Source organism: Camelus ferus, chromosome 28, assembly GCF_009834535.1.
Source record: "Camelus ferus isolate YT-003-E chromosome 28, BCGSAC_Cfer_1.0, whole genome shotgun sequence".
NCBI classification, from domain to species: domain Eukaryota; kingdom Metazoa; phylum Chordata; class Mammalia; order Artiodactyla; family Camelidae; genus Camelus; species Camelus ferus.
In genome coordinates, this window is record NC_045723.1 from 617,032 (window position 1) to 635,108 (window position 18,077).

The 18,077-nt window shown below is 51.4% G+C and overlaps 1 protein-coding gene across 1 annotated transcript in view; it reads left to right on the plus strand.

Annotated features, from left to right (window-relative positions):
- RFX8 (RFX family member 8, lacking RFX DNA binding domain) overlaps positions 1–18,077 on the plus strand; it is a 48,266-nt gene that overhangs the window by 17,941 nt on the left and 12,248 nt on the right. Inside the window, 7 exon segments of the mRNA XM_032469479.1 lie at positions 5,433–5,496; positions 11,048–11,158; positions 11,725–11,802; positions 13,607–13,681; positions 13,683–13,721; positions 14,729–14,879; positions 16,976–17,034. Of these exon segments, the coding sequence (XP_032325370.1) occupies positions 5,433–5,496; positions 11,048–11,158; positions 11,725–11,802; positions 13,607–13,681; positions 13,683–13,721; positions 14,729–14,879; positions 16,976–17,034 (577 nt within the window).

The following is an 18,077-nucleotide window of genomic DNA, read 5'->3' on the forward strand; positions in this document are numbered from 1 at the left end:
CAGAGTACCCAGCAGGTGGTGTGGAGAGCCCTGCACAACACACACACACACACACACACATGTGCGCGCGCGCACACACACACATAAGCTCAGCTTTTCCGACTTAGCATGTCACAGGCCTTTAAAGAACCTCTAAACCCTGGCCTTCCCCAGTCGGCGTCTTTGTTCCTTCTGCCTCTGACCCTGTGCCAGCTGTTAGCTCAGGGGCTGCCTGGGCGGCCTCGGCCCACCACGTCCTGGGCAGTGGGTCCACAGCCCTAAGAGCAAAGCAGAAAAGGCCCGGGTTTGTCTTTCAGACATAGCACCCCTAGGGGGGCGAGTGGGTGGTTGTGGACACCGCAGACCTGAGATGTCAGAGCCCCCGGGGGTCCCTTGGAGCCTCCCTCCTCCAGCCTGAGCTTCTCCTCCCGTCTGTACCCCTGTCCCCCGGAGGCCAGGCCCCCTGCCCACAGGGCTTGCTGAGCCCCCGCCTCAGTTTCAGGTAATCAGGTCTCCAAGCTGCAACCTGCTTTTTGGTCTTGTCCACTCTGCTCTGCAAGGCTGGTCAGAGCTTGTCAGGGTGAAAAAAACAGGCATTGCCTAGTTGTTGATAAACAGCTCAAAAAACAGGCATGGAGGATTCCGCCCTAGGCTGTGCCCTCTCTTGGGAAGGTTTTAAAAGCAAGTGATGCTCCCCACCTCGGGAACGTGGGTGCTTTCTCGTCTGCCCAGAGCATCCCTCACATGCCCGCCTCCAGCTGAGACGCCCATACGATGCCACATGCTGTTCGCTGAGAAAGCCCGGCTCCCAGGGGCTGTCACCTCAGGACGGTGAGTGGGAACCAGCTAGACCCTCGAGGCATCCCGCCAGGTCACTGTGTTGCAATCAAGTCGTTCGTAGGATCTAATGGGTCAGGACAGAGTTAAGGCGTATGAAACCATCAGCCCCCAAGGTGGAAAAGGACGAATCCACGCCACTCAGCTAAGCTGTTTTAAAAATGGTTGTTCTTTCCCACTATAAGTTTCAAAGCCCCCGCGGCTCCCTGTGTCCTTGTCTGCATCCATTGTTGTCACACGTGTCTCTTACAGGGCGGAGTAGCAGACACGGTGATGGCTTTAGCTCTCTGAACTTTTCTTGTTTCCCACACGTAAAATGGGGGTGATAATGAATTCTCAGCCACTCCCTCACAGATCGCTGTGAGAACTAAGGTGGTACAGGTGAGGCACGTCGCAGCGGGTAAATGCTCGGTACATGTTAGTGATTCGTAGCATTGGGATAATCAAAATTACATTAAAGCTTTTTGCAACCATTATGACACCTGTCCTGATGTGAATACACGTATTTACTATTTAACTTTAGAAGCAAAAATATTCATCAAGTTGAGGGTATCTTCTCATCAAAACCCAAATAATTAATTCATACGCTTTGAAGGTAAAAAAAATTGAAGTCAGATCCTTCCTTGACCGGAAGATGAAGCACCTTCCCGCTGCAGTCGGACCCTAAACAAGTCCGGGACAAGAATTAGGTTTTATTGCATTTTTATCCTCTTACCTTTGTAATTGCTTCAAGTCGTTTCACTGCTGTTAGAATCATTTGCGAGGGCAAGTTAGGATGCCAAGATGATGTAAACAAAAGTCTGGATCAATGACAAATGATGTCAGAACCTGAGAGTGTGAACGCAAAGGGGGCTTGGACTGAAAGGAAGTTAAAGGCCAAAAAGCAGATTCAGTGAACACGACGTTTGAAAGACTTTATGGGAAAAAAATAATGGATGCGTTGTGTGCCTTGTAACTGTGTCTCAGTTCTCTTTACGGTGGACCCGCTCTCAGCCAAATTGATCGTAAAAACTAACTGAAGTGAAATGTGGTTTCTGTGCTGTGTCTGCGCTACACTGAGTGAAGTGGGCAGCTTGCAAGGCCCGGAAGAGACCTCCCTCCGTCTCCTGGCGCGAGGCCCAGGGAGAGTCCTCTACCCTTCATGCACGCCCTGGGGGCTTTGCAGCCACTGTTAGGGAAGGTTATAGGCCCTGGGAGCTGGAAAAGGTCTTGGGGGGTTATCAGACCCCATCGTCCTCGTTTGTAGGGTGGAAATGAAGGCTTTCAAGCTCAAGAAGCCCACAGAGCGAGACAAGAATGCCCGTTCTCCTGTGGGGCCCTGCACGGCCTTCTTCCCCAGCTGGCCCTGCCCTTTCCCCCCGGGTTAAATCCTGACCTCCAGGGCCCGGCCTGGCTGGAGCCCCTAGAGCTGGAGCTGAGGGGGCAGCGCACAGGGAACCCAGGTGGCCTCCCCGGGCCAGCTCACCTCAGGGTCCTTCCCGCCCCCGGGGCTCCAGACTTTTTCTGTGTCGTCACGACTGGGCACCTGAGCACCTCAGGCCTCGGAGGACGGAGGAGGGAGGCCCCCTCCACAGCCAGGACGGCCCTGGGTGTTTGATGTGGTTTTCTTGGAGCCCTGTTTGCACAGTGATTGTGCTCTTGGTCACAGTCTGATAAACGTCCCAGAGGACTGACTCAGAACTGCACGTGACACGGGGCAGAGACCCCCAGAACACAAGGCCGTCCTGGCTGGACCCTGAGGGCTGAAACTGTCACCTCCGGTGCTGGCGTGGCCTCCCCACCCTGACTGCCCCTCCCCTCGGCGGGGAGACCCCGTGGGCGAGCCCCAGCCTACCGCAGTCTCCCCTTCCCGCCTGGCCGAGGCCTGCAGAGCTCATCCCGCCCAGCCGGCCTGGTCCTCGGGCGCCGACGCCCTGGACCGGGACCTCCGCGGCCCTCCCCCCGCCGCCGGCCCGTCTCCAGCAGCGATGCTCTGCTGAGCTGCCCTGCAGCCCCGCTCCGACAGGCCACCCTCTTCTCCCGTCCATATTTTCACACATCTTTGCTTGCAAGGGGCCCTGAGACTAGGTGGTTTTTACAATAAATAATTAGACTCTTCTTCACCCCACATGTTGACCGTGTTGCGAGCCGCTGACTGGAACTCAGGCAGTCCCGAGCTGGGGAGAGCCAGCCTCTCCGGTCCTGGGAGTGAGCCAGCGGTCGTCTAACAGATGACCGAATCTCTGCAAAGTTGACACATTTTCTGTCTCCCGTGATTATTGTTTCAATGGGTAAAATCCCCCAATCAAAGGCCACAAAATCGCGGTCTCCCCAGTGAGGATGGCGCCTTGTGTCCCCTCGTCTGCCACACACAGGCCTCCGAAGGTCAGGAAGGCCTTTGTCGGTCTTCCTTGTAACAGCGGGGAGGGTGACACCACCTCCTTTCAACGGCTGTTCAACTAAACTCATACCGTGCGTCAGACACATGGCAGAAACTTGGGAGTTTCCCTTACGAATCCCAAATAATCATCACTCTCAGTGGGTTGACCTCCGAAGCTACAGAGTCAGGGTTAGTGGGGGGAGGGCACGTGATACGTCGAGGGATTCCGTTGTCCTTTAAGTCAGAAGCCAGACCTTCCAGCTTCCAGATTCCTGTTTCTGAGTGTCCAAAGGAATGTCCCCGAAGACTGCCATCCTCATCCAAAGAGTTTAGTAAGTCCTGTCCAAGTACGAGGTTGTGACAAGTGCCAACCAAAGCAGGCTGGCTCTTCAAAGGGCAGCTCTCGTGAGCCGCTCAAGCTGCCAGCGTATAAGGCCTGACAACTGTTGAGCTAACACGAGAGTAGGGTGGGCCCCCGACATAGTTCCCCCAACACCCACACCCCCTCCTTCAGCCAGAGCAATGTCTTTGCAGTTATCTATGTAACAGCTTCTGTCCTCTGTGACAGACAGACGTCGGCTGTCACGATCACAGCTCCATCCACCAGGACCTAGCGCCGTGCCTGACACACGAGTAGACACATGATGAATATTTGACGCGTGAATGAGGAATGGGTGGCCGGGAGGATGGATGGATGAAGCAGAAGAGATTCATGGTCTTGCATCCATTTTCCAAAGGAGACGTGTCAGGAGCAACAGGTGAACAGGACACGAGGTCGTAGAGAAACTGGTCTCCCTCCGGTTTAGTTGCAGAAAGCCTCACTGGTGACTTTTCAAACATCTCTTACAGGCTGGGGAGCACATTTTTCTACTTAAGTTCCATTTCTATTAGCCTTTGATTCCAGGAACTTTAGTTTCTGTCATCTTCTTGTCTTCTTTCATTTTTTTTATGATTTGTTATTTTTGTTGATATAATGCCTCGGAATCTTTGTGGCAATGGGCTGTTCATGAATTTCACCTGGAGAAACTCCATCATTGTCCACACCCACCCAAGATGTCACTGAGACGGGACAAGCAGATCTCCTAAGACATTTCAGTTCTGCCTTTAGCTTTCCTTGTATCATCCATCCATCCATCCATCCATCATCATCTTCTGTCTCCTCCAGGTTGAACAGATCGCACGTCCTGAAACCCTTTTGCCATCAAGCAGCCCAAAGTACCATTCCCGTTGTGAGAACAACTCTTCCTGAAAGATGAAGAGGGTGGCTTTTTTGTGGGTGTGTAGCCAGATCCTGTTTTGAAATAGAATATTATGCAGAAACATTGATCAGATGGGTATCAAGTATTCTGCCCACATTTCCATGACTTGGGTTGGAGAATGGACTGACCCAAACCTTCAGAAGAGAGCTCCTGGGGCTTTCGGGAGGCTGGGAGTAGATGGTGGCTCTTCCTGTGTGAGATGAAAACTGTTTGCCTCCAATCCCACCCCATCCTTGGCGATCCCTGCCTTGCTTCCAGAAGCAGAGCGTTAGTCCGCTACCTTCCTCTCTGTGTGTTTGCATGGGGTTGAAACAGTCAGCTGTGAGGACACGTTTTGGAGTGGATGGAGCTCTGGGGATGGTGGGGAAACTAGGCAGCAGACGGCACCACCTCTGGCATCTGGAAGATGCACGTTTCCTGTGCACGGTGGGGGTGCCTGAGCTCTCAGTGTCCCAAGTGTCCACAGTTAAAGGGGAAATGCACCACACCGCACGGATAGCACTGAATCTGTTCTCCAGAACACAGATGTCTCCAGTACGCTCTGTGAATCCAGGAGGCGTGGTGAGATGAACGTACATCTTAACCGTGGACTCTCAGGCTCCTTGTTCCGCGAAGGTGCCATGCTACCGCCGTCCACTAAGAGGATGTCACCATTTCTGAGTTGATTGTTTTAAAAGCCCCCAAATCAGAAAACATAAGACTTCATTTCCATGATTATTCTTTTCTCACCGGAGCAAGTTCTACCCAGAATGACATCGTATTCTTATTTCTGAAGGGAATAAACCTTAAAAATAAATACATGGTTGTCCCAGTTACAGATTTTTTAAAACTCTAAGCAGGTGATAATCACCAGTTGTGGAGAGAAACTTGGGGAGGGGGGCTCTCAAATAAAAATTGTCCCCCCCACCAATAAACCTCCCTGGAAAAGAAACTCTATTCTTGTGCTCAGAAACAGGTGTCTTACTAAAATTATTTCTCTGTTGTCTGTTATGTCACAGTGGAGACATCGCTGCCTTTGAAAAATCTACTAATTATAACAGCATCCTCCAAGAAGAAGGAGCAGTGAGTGTTGAAAAAAATAGATTTACTATAATAGACCCTGGAATATTCAGTAATTGCTTAGTTAGATGCAACAGTTTTCCTGTGTGTGACATTCTTTTTTTCTTTTAATTACAGTATAGTCAGTTTATAAATGAACTTATTTACAAAGCAGTAATATTTTTGGTGGGGGGAGATCATTAGGTTTACTTATTTATTTTTAGAGGAGATACTGGGCACTGAACCCTCAGATGTTCTTATTAAGTGCAGCGCTTAGCCACTCGCCCTCCCACCAGGACTGTTGCGTGCCCACTGTGCCTACGCACTCTGCTGGGACAGAGGAGGTCCCTGTCCTCGGGAGCCCACTGCTTAGCTGCACATCAGCTGTGAAACTGTGTTTCTTTTGCTCTGATTAAAAAAGGATGCGTAGATTATTAGCAAGAAATCGGAGAAAGTGTCTCTAATGACATTTATAGCTCTTTGATGGGGACAGCAGAGCTGTGAACGGCTAATCTGTGACATCACGGGGTGAACTGTACTTTGGTGGCCAAGACAACATGATAGCACTTGGAAGCAGTCTTGGTGACCAGTGTCACTGAGGGGCCCACCTTTTAAAGGCCCACCTCTTGAGGGCTGAGTGGGATGTGAAAGAAAACAAACAGAAAACATCCCCTCGGTACTTGAAAACAAGACAGGTTCATAGCTGGGAAGCTCAGACAGACATGAAGGCTACCCGCGTGCTGTTGGGCGAGCCGTGCCCGCGGGAGGTGGTCTGGGAACTCCGAGGTGGGGGAGAGAGAGAGGTTGTGGGCCAGAGTAATCAGGGAAGACTTCATGGAAGAGGTGGCCTGTGTTTTGTCTCCTGTTGCTGCTGTAACAAACCAACACAAATTTTATGACTTAAAACAACACAGACTCATGATCTGACACTTCTGGAGGCCACAAGTCTGACTAGTTCTCACCAGGCTAAGACCAAAGGGTCAACAGAGCTCTCTTCCTTCTGGAGGACCTGGGGGAGAATCTCCTTGCCTTTCCTGAGGCTGCCGTCATCCTTGGCTGGGGCCCCTTCCTCAGCCAGCAAAGGCAGCCAAGGCAGGCTGGGTCTGTCTCATGCCACCCTCGCTCAGGTTTTCTGCAGCTGGGAAAGGCTCTCTGCTTTTAACAACCCTTGTGATTACCCTGGGGCCAGCGGGAGCATCCAGGATAAAGTCTCCCCGGCTCCAAATCCTTAACCTTCATCACATCTGCAGAGTCACTTTTGCTATGTAAGGTTCCAAGGATTCCAGGATGTGGGCATTTTTTTCCTGCACATATATTTTTATTTTAACTTAAAAAATTTTTTTCATTGACGTATAGTTGATTTACAATGTTGTGTGTGTTTCAGGCATACAGAGAAGTGATTCAGGATTTTTTGTTTGTTTGTTTTTACTTGTTTAATAAATATTCATTAGGCATCTATTTGATGCCAGGGACAGGGCTAAGTACTCATGATACCACCGCAATGCACAGGTCACAGATACAGTGCAGACATGTGCAGGCGGAGCAGGCATGAGTCTCCCACAAACTTAAGTAGCATGAAATGTGTTCTCTGTAGGTTTAAGCCTGACTCTGAGCCTCTGTACTGCAAAGGGGGTGGGAAATTCAATTCTTATCATCACTGTGGCTTAATCTTCAAATGCAAAAATGTCCACTCATTTTTGCATCAGTCTGCACTAGTTACCAATGAGATGGTCCCCTTAGCTCAGGAGACTGCTGGTTCCATCTGCACCTGAAGCCGTGCAGTCTTCTGCAAGACAAGGAATCCTTGTGTCTAAGTCTTTTTTATGATTATAGGACTGTGTAGAAACTCATGCCTTTTCTGAGATAATTTTTTTAGACATTTAAGATAATTGGTAGTTTGACTAGAAATATATATTAATAACAAATACTAAAATATGGCATAATGTGGTCATGTGATTCACTTATTGAAATTACCTTTATCATCTCAGTAAAAGATACCTCTATTTTTTTCAAGTAACAATTCTTTCTTGGTTGGTAAAAAAAATTTATATTCTATCAGTATATATATATATATATATATATATATATATATATATACACACACACACACACACATATATGTATATATATACTTTTTCAGATTATTTTCTTCATAGGTTACTATAAGATATTGAATATAGTTCCCTGTGCTGTACAGTGGGTCCTTGTCATTTATCTATTTAATATATAGTAGTGTGTATCTGTTAATCCCAAACTCCTAATTTATTTCTCCCCCCAGCTTTCCCCTTTGGTAACCATAGTTACCAAAACTATGTGAGTCTATTTCTGGTTTGTAAATAAGTTTATTTGTATCATTTTTTTTTTTAGATTCTACATGTAAGTGATACAATATGATACTTGTCTTTCTTTGACTGACTTAATATGATAATCTCTAGGTCCATCCATGTTGCTGCAAATGGCATTATTTCATTCTCTCTTTTTTTTTTTTTTTTGGCTGAGTCACATTCCATTGTGTACACACACACACACACACACACACACACACACAGCTTCTTAATCCAGGCATCTGTCAGTGGACATTTAGATTGTTTCCATGCCTTGGCTTTTGTAAATTGTGCCACTATGAACATTGGGGTGCATGTATCTTTTCAAATTAGAGTTCTCTCCAGATACATGCCCAAGAGTGGGATTGCTGAATCATATGGTAACTATTTTCAGTCTTTTTGAGGACTCTCCATACTGTTCTCTGTAGTGGCTGCACCAGTTTACATCCCCACCAGTGGTGTAGGAGGGGTTCCCTTTTCAGGATGTGGACATATTTGAGGGGCTGTTATTCTGCCTGTCACACTGCCCTTGAGCTGGTCCTGGAGGGGTCACTGAGATCTTGAAGGTGCAGCATGCATTCATGCTGGGAGGTGTGTGGCCAGTGAGGACCAGAAGTGAGGATGTCGGGGAGCAGTAGGCTATGTGTGAGGTCCAGATGGTGGACAGCTTGTCAGTGCCTGGCTGAAGAATTTGGATGTCACCCAAGAGGCTGTAGGAAACCACTGAGGCATATTCATAAGGAGAATGGCAGGATATGTTTGCTTTGGGGGTGATAATTCTGGGAACAGCGTCTTCAAGAATGCAGGAAGGAGAATTGATGGAGTAACTCAAGGGAGGCAGATGGTGCCTGGAAGGGCAGGTGAAGACAGGAAGGGTCCTCCATCATTTCTCCAGGGGCTGACACTCAGTATGTGCTCACTGAAGGTTGCTGGAATAAATGAATGATAGTAACTCCAGTGATATTTCTTGAATCTGCTGAAAATCCCCAGCTGCATTTAATACACTCCAAAAATCTAAGTAGAATTTCTCACTTTTTTCTTCCTCACTTTGCTGAATTTTCTCTCTAGAATGATGGGAATGCCCCTAATTCTTTCCTAAAGGCCTCCTCCTGCAGGGACGCAAGCTTTAGCAGTTCTGTCCCACGTGCTCGCTTACTTTAGATTTCTGGTGGGTTTTATTATAAAGAAAAGATTTCAGTTTGTGATTTTCTTTTTTTTTTTTTTAGATGAATCTACCCTTTATTTTGGTGGGGAGGGGTGGGTAATTAGGTTTGTTTGTTTATTTATTTATTTATTTCTAAATTTATTTATTTTTAAATGGAGTACTGGGGACTGAACCCAGGACCTCATGCATGCTAAGCACATCACTGAGCTATACCCTTCCCCAATTCACAATTTTCAGTTTTTTGGGTTTTCTTTTTTTCTGAAAGATTAGTGTTTTTCACAGGAAGGTGTGGACTTCAGGAGCACATGAATTTGCTTACTGTCATTTGTCATAATAGCTTACTTTTACGTTCTTACAATGCTACGTTTTCAGATGACTTCTGAACAGGTGAAACTGTGATGTATCTGAAATCAGAATTCTGAAAGTTGCCAGATTGGAATGGCGGGATTTCGGCAGAGTTAGGCCGGATCAGTCTGCCCGGAGCTGCAGTTTCAACTCGAGGTGGCTAAGCCTCACTTGGGAAGCTGGTTGAAATGATAGATTTCTGGCCTCCTGTGACGTGGGAGGGCCCTGGCGATGTGAACATCGAGTGCCCCCCAGAAACGCTGACGTGGTTGGTTTCAGGACCACACTTGAGAAACACTGGCTGCGGTAACGGCAGCATCCACATCACTAGAACGCTGATGATCGCGGGAGGTCAGGCCGTGCTGCAGGGAGGATGGGCGGAGGTGGACCGGGCTGTGTAAGAGGGCAGCCCAGGGCTGGAAATGGGGATGCCTCGGTTCTGCTCCAGTAGACACCTTGGTGGTGCGGCCAGGGAACTCCATGAAACAGCCCCATCCTTCCTGACCACCAGCCTGAGCATCACTCCCCTCACCCCACTCATGCTGCACGTGTCCCCATCAGACGACCTCAAATGAAGCCAGCGTTCTAAAGTCGTAGGAATGAGGGTGGAAGCCCCCAGTGGAAACCAAACAGCCCCCAGTGGAAGGACCCCCTTTGAGCTGTCACCTTTCTGTGCCACTACTTGTGTGTTTATTTAGACATCTGCACTCTGCTTCCTTCTAAAGATACTAGGTATTATTGACTTGGCATCTTCACAGTATTTGGTGTGTAACGTGCATCTTTCCAGGGAGAGGGCCAGCTGCTTTCCTCAAACGCTCAAAGGGGTTCAGTACCACAAAAGACTTAAGAAGTACAGATTTTAGGTCACTAAGAAGACTTTTGAGTGTGACCCTAAATTCCTCTTACCCTCAGCTGATCAGAGAAGGTGGAAGCCGCCGGGGGCTGTTCTCGAGTGCGTGCAGTGCTCTGAGGATGGCAGCCGAGTGCACCCCTGGCCCAGGGTGGGCGCAGGCGGGTCAGAAGGCAGCGCAGCGTGGCAGCCTGCACAGTTCAACCTCCAACTCTGAGGGGTGGTTTTTACCTACTCTATTAAAATGGAAATTATTCAAAAGAAGTCCAGGGAAATCCTGAAGAAATCATTTAAAATAAAATCGATGGCCATCATTCAAGCCAGGAGTGGCCATGTCTTCCCTTGTCCGGAGGGGACAGCAGCACAGATGACACGTGGCAGGAATGTTGAGTTTACTTTCTGCCACACTGCCTTTTTCTGTCCTTGGTGGACACGTTTTGCCATTCTATTATCTGTTCTTCTAGAGGAAGGTCTGTGCCCCACATCTTCCTTGTTAGTTAGACCCTGAGATTTTTTATATGACAAACCATTTCTACAACACAGGCATGGTGATCCATGTAGGATATGGTTTTAGTTCAAGGAGGGACAACTACACAGACAAGAGCTGTAGAATGTATTTATGGCGTTAAATTTTCTGTAGGTAAGATTTTTATTGTACGGTACTATGCAACAATTTTCATACACGACCCCAAGAGTGTAATGTATGGAATCCTACCTCCTCCCTGCTGACTGCAGTACAGAGACAGAGAGGAAGGTTAGTGTCATTTACAATGAAATAAGAGGGAGAAGTTGCTGGGGTCAGTAATGCGTCCAGAGGCTTAGATAAAAGGTTAACCTAGAGTAGTAACATAATGATTACACGGTTTAAAGAAATAATCCCCGTGTTTTTAGTGTGACAGTCGTTCACCGATAAAGACAGACCCCGCTGGACCACCTCTGTCTGAGTTCAGGAGATGCCCATTCTGGGAGCAGGAGCTGGCCAAGAAGTACTCCTGCACAACGGTGGGTCCGCACGCCCCGGGGAGACGCAGCTGTGGTGCCGTGGGTGGCGGGGGCAGGGAGTGTCCTCTTGCTTTGCCTGTGATCGTGCTTGTAGCAGGTGGAGTGATAATGGCTTCTCCCAGACCCGTGAGGACCAACAGTCCCTCCCGGGCTGGGTGGCGGTCAGGAAATTCAGGTCCTCCCCTCCCATTCCCCGGGACCACGGACCCTTCTAGGGTGAGGGCCTCCCCGTGACGGAGCAGGGGCAGATTCGTGGATTTCCTCAAAACTGAGACTTGGGGGATTTGGAGCAGGGAAATCGGGGTTTGGAGAGAAAGAGGTCAGCGATCGCTGGCCTTTAGAGTGGTCAGGTGCAGACCCTGGCCACACATGAGTTATGACACCAAAAATGAAGCTGCATCAGTCTTAGGCCTGTGACTAACGCCACGCGGCCCTGGGAAAGCGCTCGGCCGCTGTCACGTCCGAGTTGCACCACAGACCACGGCGCGGGGCTCAGAAAGGCCTTTGAGGAGCAGGTCATTCTGGAAGGGGGCTGCAAACCGAAAGACTCTCCGTGTCCTTCCCAGCTGGCCTTTCTTGCTGACAAATACTGCGGCTACTGCCAAGACGTTTTACAAAATGTGAGGAACCAAGACCTCGAGAAGGTAGGCTTGTGTCTCCAAGCTCCGAGCAGGTATGACTCATTACTAACCTTTCTACTTGAAAAGACCCCTCAGGGGGCGTCTGGTGGGAATTCGCTGCCCCGCAGTGCTCACAATGCAGCTACTTTACAGCCGGTGAACTCTGGAAGGTGGTATTTTTATTCCGTTTAGCCATTTGGAAATTTTCCAAGGTGCTCATGTGGATAACTTTATGCTTTAAATATAAGCTCAGCTTTTTTTTAGACCCTAATTCCAGCTGATCGTGAATAAAGGAGTGGTAACACGATTTACCCTGGAATTTTCAGGGGTGCTGTGGACACGTGCTAACTGAAAGGGAAGTAGGACTCGGCAGCCGGGGCCTCTGACGTGGGTATCACAGTGATTGGATTTTATTCTAGAATCAGGTGTGGAAAACAGGAATAAATTTTTTTAGTGTCCTGAATTCTGTCTTCTGCCATATAAAATGAAAATCCACGGAAATAAGCATGCATTTTGGGGTTGTTTTTTTTTCGGTTGTGGGGAGGTAATTAGGTTTATTGATTGATTTGCTCTTAGAGGAGATACTGGAGATTGAGCCCAGGATCTCATGCATGCTAAACACACGCTCTACCACTGGAGCTACACCCTCCCCGCTAAGTGTGCATTTGAACGAAAGGTTTTCTGAGGCTTCAGAGTTCTAAGCACTTCAGCTTTGTGAGATAACTCATCAGCGCGAGAACACCCTGAACCTAGCATCAAGCACTGGCGTGAGGGAGGGACCGTGCTGTCTTCTGGGTGGCCCCTGGCCGATGGATGCAGTGTTATGAATGTCCGCTGTGTCCTTCTCCCTTCATTTCCTCGTCCAGTCCTGACTCCATCCCCCCCTGTGACCAGCTCTGTTTCTGGAACTAGGAAGCTGTTCCCCAGGAGGCTTGAGCAGCATATAGTCTGGGGCTGAAAGGCACAGGATGAGCCAGTGAACATGATACAGTGTGGCACGTCCTCGAGCAGCAGTGTGATTGACTGGACTGTCCTGGGTGCCAGGGGAAGAGTACTGGGGATGGCTGGAGGGCGCTCCCCAGACGAGGCCGTGTCCCCCCGACCCTCACAGAAAAGCAGAAGTTCAGTGGCCTCAAGATGGGGTGGGAAAGGGGTTCCAGGTAGAAACAATGGTGCAGACAGAGGCGGCAGGAAGTTCCCGGGCGTGACATGACAGGCGGGTCGCCAGGACCAGATTTTATTCTCTCCAAAGGAGAGAAGCCAGAGGGGAGGTGGCAAGGTAGGCTGGCACTGGAAAGGGCCTCCCCTGCCCTGGGAAGCACTCTGATTCATTGAGAAGACGTGGGTTTGCCTTGACATGAGGTCACTGGGAGGGTGGTGGGAAGGGGGGAGGAGGTGGGGAGGAGGGAGGGCTGGCTCTGGAGCAGTGACAGTGACTTCAGAGAGAAAGCGGGATAAATTAGAGAAATATTTCTGAAGCAGACGCCTCGGAATAAGATGATGGTGAGGGAGTGAGCAGAGGAAATTCATTCTGAACAGTGGCCTGTGCCCCTGTGGCCCAGTCCTCATCCTGGTACAGACAACAGGAGCCCCTTGTGGTCAGAGATAGCCTTCCTTCCCGAAAACTGCCTCGAAAGACGTTCCATGTCATCCCACCCACCTGGCAGGCGCTCTGTGATGGTTGCAGAACCGCTTCTAAAACACTAGACACAGCTTCACGTGGACTGGAACAGAGTCATCCCGTTGCCACCGGGGGCTGATCAGGTGTGCATGCAGGGCTGCTCTCCGCAGGCACACGCGTTCTCAGAGACACGCTCTTCTCCATCAGGTGGAGGACTCACTCACTTCCTTCTGGAAGTCCCTGCAGCAGGACACGGTCATGCTTCTGTCACTGCCCGACGTGTGCCATGCTCTTCAAGTGCTATGATGTGCAGCTGTACAAGGTGAGAGGACGTTGCTTTGGGTTGCTGGTCTGTATCCTTCCCAGAAATCAGTACCTGAGGCTGGGGTCCCAGCGGCCACCCGCTCTCCCTGCGGTGTCCCTGGACCCAGGCCTTCTGAGGAGTAAAGGATGGGGCCGGTGGACTGTGAGCCTCAGATGTTTCCCTGAAAGTTCACTTTCCTCTGTGAATTCAGTGAGAGCGTGGGTTTCCTCATGCAGAGAAAAAGCCAGGACACATGGTGACCTGTGGCTCCAGTGACCTGTGGACCCTGAGTGGAGCCAGAGTTCTTCCACTGGTATTTCAACAAAAGGGGACTTTTTAAAACGAGTAATTGAAACAGTCGCTTTGGATTATACTTCACTGCCCAGTTTGGTAGGTTTTTTAAGCTCTGTCTCTAAGAGTGACTGTTGCAGTTTAGGGGTCAATTATACATAATTTCTGTGGTGGAAACATGCTCTCCCTTAGCTAGTCATGAACCTTTACCTTTTTTTTTATTGTTTGTTTTGGAGGAAGATAATTAGGTTTATTTATTTATTTTTAACAGAGGGCTTGGGGATTGAACCCAGGACCTCGTGTGTGCTAAGCACATGCTCCACCACTGAGTTGTAACCTCCCCGCTACCTTTTTATTTGATTATTTTTTAGGAAAAAAAAAAATCTGGTGCTTCCAGATTTTTAACGTAAAGATTGAAAACCGGAGGCTGGATTCCACCTTTAAATATTTTGATTTTACACCTATTGCCCCCTGACCCCCAGTACTGGCCGTCATTAGCATTTTTTAAACTTTTAAATCAGTTATCAGTATTTTAAAATCTTTGAAAGAAGACCAGTTCCGGCCACTCCAGCCTGTGTCCGGCACAGTGGGCCGTGGCCGGGGCTGCGTGGTGGCCGTGCCCTCAGCGAGTGGGGCCCTTTCTGTCTCCGCTGTGGCTCCTGTGACCTTTAGCCCCTTGTGAGCAGGGCCACCTGCTCTGGCCGCCGTTACGCGTGTGGGCACTTCTGTTGTAGGGGATTGAGGACGTGCTCCTGCGTGACTTTCTGGAAGATGTGTCCCTTCAGTACCTAAAATCTGTCCGGTTATTTAGCAAGAAGTTTAAGCTGTGGCTTCTCACGGCTCTGGAAGGTTTCCCAGCCCTCTTACAGATCTCCAAACTCAAAGGTAGGTTTCCATGAAAAACCTAAAATCTGTGAGAGCAGGTGGCATGAGTGTCCTCTCCCGTCTGCCTTCCCTGACGCCTGGCCTCTTCACGTCTCCCGGCTCTCCCTGTGGTGCCGGCAAGAATGCTGGTCCATCCACACCCCTTACCCTTCCCCGTGCGAGTCACAGCAGGGCCCAGGGGATGGAAGGTGGGGATAGGCGAGGGGAGGCTGGTGGGGATGGGAGGGGCAGTCGGAGTCCTGGGCTCCCCGCCCGCTCATGCAGGGTCGACGGGGCCCCGCCATCCCCCCGCCTCTCCGTGCTCCATGTGGGCTCCCGTGAGGCTCAGAGAGTATCACTCCCTCCGTAGAAATTCCTCCGTAACCTGACTTGCTCACGCCGGGTGTCCACGTCCACGTGGTCCCAGTGTCCCCGCTGACTTTCCAGATCACTTTCCCCCTCCACCTGGATGCCAGGGCGGCGTCCTTGAACACACCTGCTGTAGGCGTCGGCTGTTCGTCTGCTCAAAGCCTGCAGCGGCCTCTTGGTGGGAGCCTGAGCCCTTCTGTGGGCTGTCCCAGTGTCTCCCTGAATCTGACCCCTTCATGTCGCCCCACGTCCGTGGCCCTTGTAAACTCCAGCCCACACCTGTTATGTGGACAGCATGTTCCATGGTCCTGGAAGTGCCCATTTCCTCCCTCCTGCCTTTTTGAGGTTTTCCCTCTTTGCCTGTAGTGCTCCCCACCTGGCCCTCCACTTCTTGGGCAGCTCAGGGCCCCTCCCATCCCCAAGCCCTCCCAGGGACCCCCCTTCACCTCTGCAGGTAAGTCTTCCCTCCTGGACCACTGCCCATCGTCTCCCCAGCATGCCCACAGCCCAAGACCACGTCTGACCCTTGCCCCCCACCCTCGGCACCCCCGGCACCCCCTGCCATGTTCAGCACTCCCCCCAGGAGCCTCCATCCCTCTGTGACCCACTTGGAAACTTCTACCTGCCCAGGCCAGGCCTGCAGGCCCGTGTGATTGCCAGCCAAGAAGGCAGCAGGGAGGGTCCTGCAGAGAGAAAGTGAGGTCCTGTGCTTGCTGGGCAAGGGGGTCCGTGAAAGGGGGAGAGAAGCCCCGCTCCAGTTTTCCCGTGCTTCTGCTCCTTGACCACCTGCCCTGATCCCAGCCCTCGGCCCTCGGTCACATGCCCAGGCTCCTTCACCGCTTCCTGGTTGATGGTCCTGCCTCCAGCCTCACCCCGCTCAGTCACACTCCCCTCAGTACCCGGCAGTTCTAAGACAGTCATTCGATCAGTTCACAACCATCTCCGGCCCCCGTTGCCTGGATGGTCCACTCTCCTTCACTGCTTGGCCTCTGTCCCCAGCCCTGTCCCCCTGCCCCAAGGGACCCCCGTGACCCACTGGGGATCCTCAACAACACAAGACTGATTGACCCCCCAAAGGTCCTGTCTGTGCCTAGTCTGCCTCCCCCACCCCCAGCCCCCTGCAAACTCCTACCTGTGCGTTAAGACCCAGGCTGAATCTCACCTTCCAAGTGAAGCCATCCTTGATACTTTCTTCCAAACAGGCCTCTCCCCTCCCTGAACCCCTCAGTCTCTTCTCCCTGCACCTCACAAGGCTGGGAGCACTCCTCCTGCTGTTGGAATGCGGTGTGTGTCTCTGAGGTCTCCCTCCCCCATCCAACCACGTAGCAAACACCCAGCAGACACAGCACGAGTGTCCCTGATGCTTGAGTCAGGAGAGCTCCTCCTCTCTTACATTCTCTCATTTCTGATTGTCTTTCTCAGGAGAGCACATAGAAGTGAGAAAGTTAGGGGAGCTCAGCGTTCCTGGGCAAAAATTCTAAACTCCCTTGAGCACGCGTGGCCGAGGCTGGATTGCATCATTTTTCTGGCACATTTGGGTATTGTCGTCAGAGCACCCCTACCGGGGTCTCAGAGCCATTTGGGGAGAAGGGGCGAGTGGGTGAGGGGGGCGAGGGTGCTGGGGCCCGGCCGTGCAGGCGGGTGGGTGTGCAGCAGTGCCCTCCTGCGTGACTGCCTCATCCCTGCTGTCATGCGTGTGGATTTGACGTTTTTGTATCAGTAACGTCCACGTGTATTGTTCTTAACAGATGTTACCGTGTTTGTCAAAAGACTGGGAAGAAAGATCTATCTTTCCAACATGGCTAAGGTAGGTTTCAGGCAACCACGCAGGAGGCAGCAAATCCGTTTCCCCAAGTGCAAAGTGAAGACTGCGAGTGCAAGGGGACTGAGGGCAGAGGGCAAAGGGCAGGCTGTGGGCTGGGAGGGCCTGCTGGGCCCCAGGTGCTCTGCTGGAAGCTGCCCCTCCCTTCCCTCCTTGGAAAGGCCCCCCCACCATTCAGGAGAGGGGGTGGGACCAGCAGGTCAAGGTTCTGAAGTTCCAGAGGGAGGCCCCGCGAGGTGGCAGCCAGGGCCAGCCAGGATCACAGGTGATGGGGCATCATAGTAGAGCCTAGGACAGATGGACGGACAGAACTGTGTGTGGCCCCATGGACTGAAATTTTGTGGCCCCAGATCAGGATGGGGCCTGGGACCATCCCTCTGCTCCAAACCAGTCCTAGACAGGGGTTGGTGCCCAGCCAGGCCTGCCCTCCACCATCTCCATCCTCCCAGCACGGGGGTCTCCCCAGACACTGGCCCTCTGGTTCGTTTCCCCCTCACGCACTTGTGACCTGTCCTGTGCTGCGCCCTGTCACAGCCCTGACCGGGCTGGCTGGCCACGGGCCTCAGCACGGCCTTCATCGTGAGCCACCTGCAGCGGCCAGCCCAGGGAGCCAAAGCCGGCCCAGCCCTCAGGCGGGTTTAGGAACAGCCAGGGGCCGTTCTCTTGGCTGTAGTGCCTGCTGCCAGGGCCGGTGTGAGGAGGCCCATAGCTTGCCTGCAGACTCCAAATGGTCAGGGGCTGGACTGTCCAGTGGTGCAGCTGAGGCTCAGTGCGGCGCCCGAGGCTCCGCAGGGGCGAGGACAGACAGCTCCCAATCCCCCCAGCCACCCTGTAGTGCCACCCACACTGTCACTTCTCCAGAGCCACGTTCCCAGCCGGCCCCTCGTCGCCCACTGTTGCCCTCTCTGGGGAATTCAGGCTGGTTGAGGGGGCGCCAAGACTCAGGAGCAGGGAGAGGAGGAGCCACGGGCCCTGAGCCCCTGCAGCACCTGGCCGTGAGCAGAGCGGTTCCGGATGCTGACTTTCAG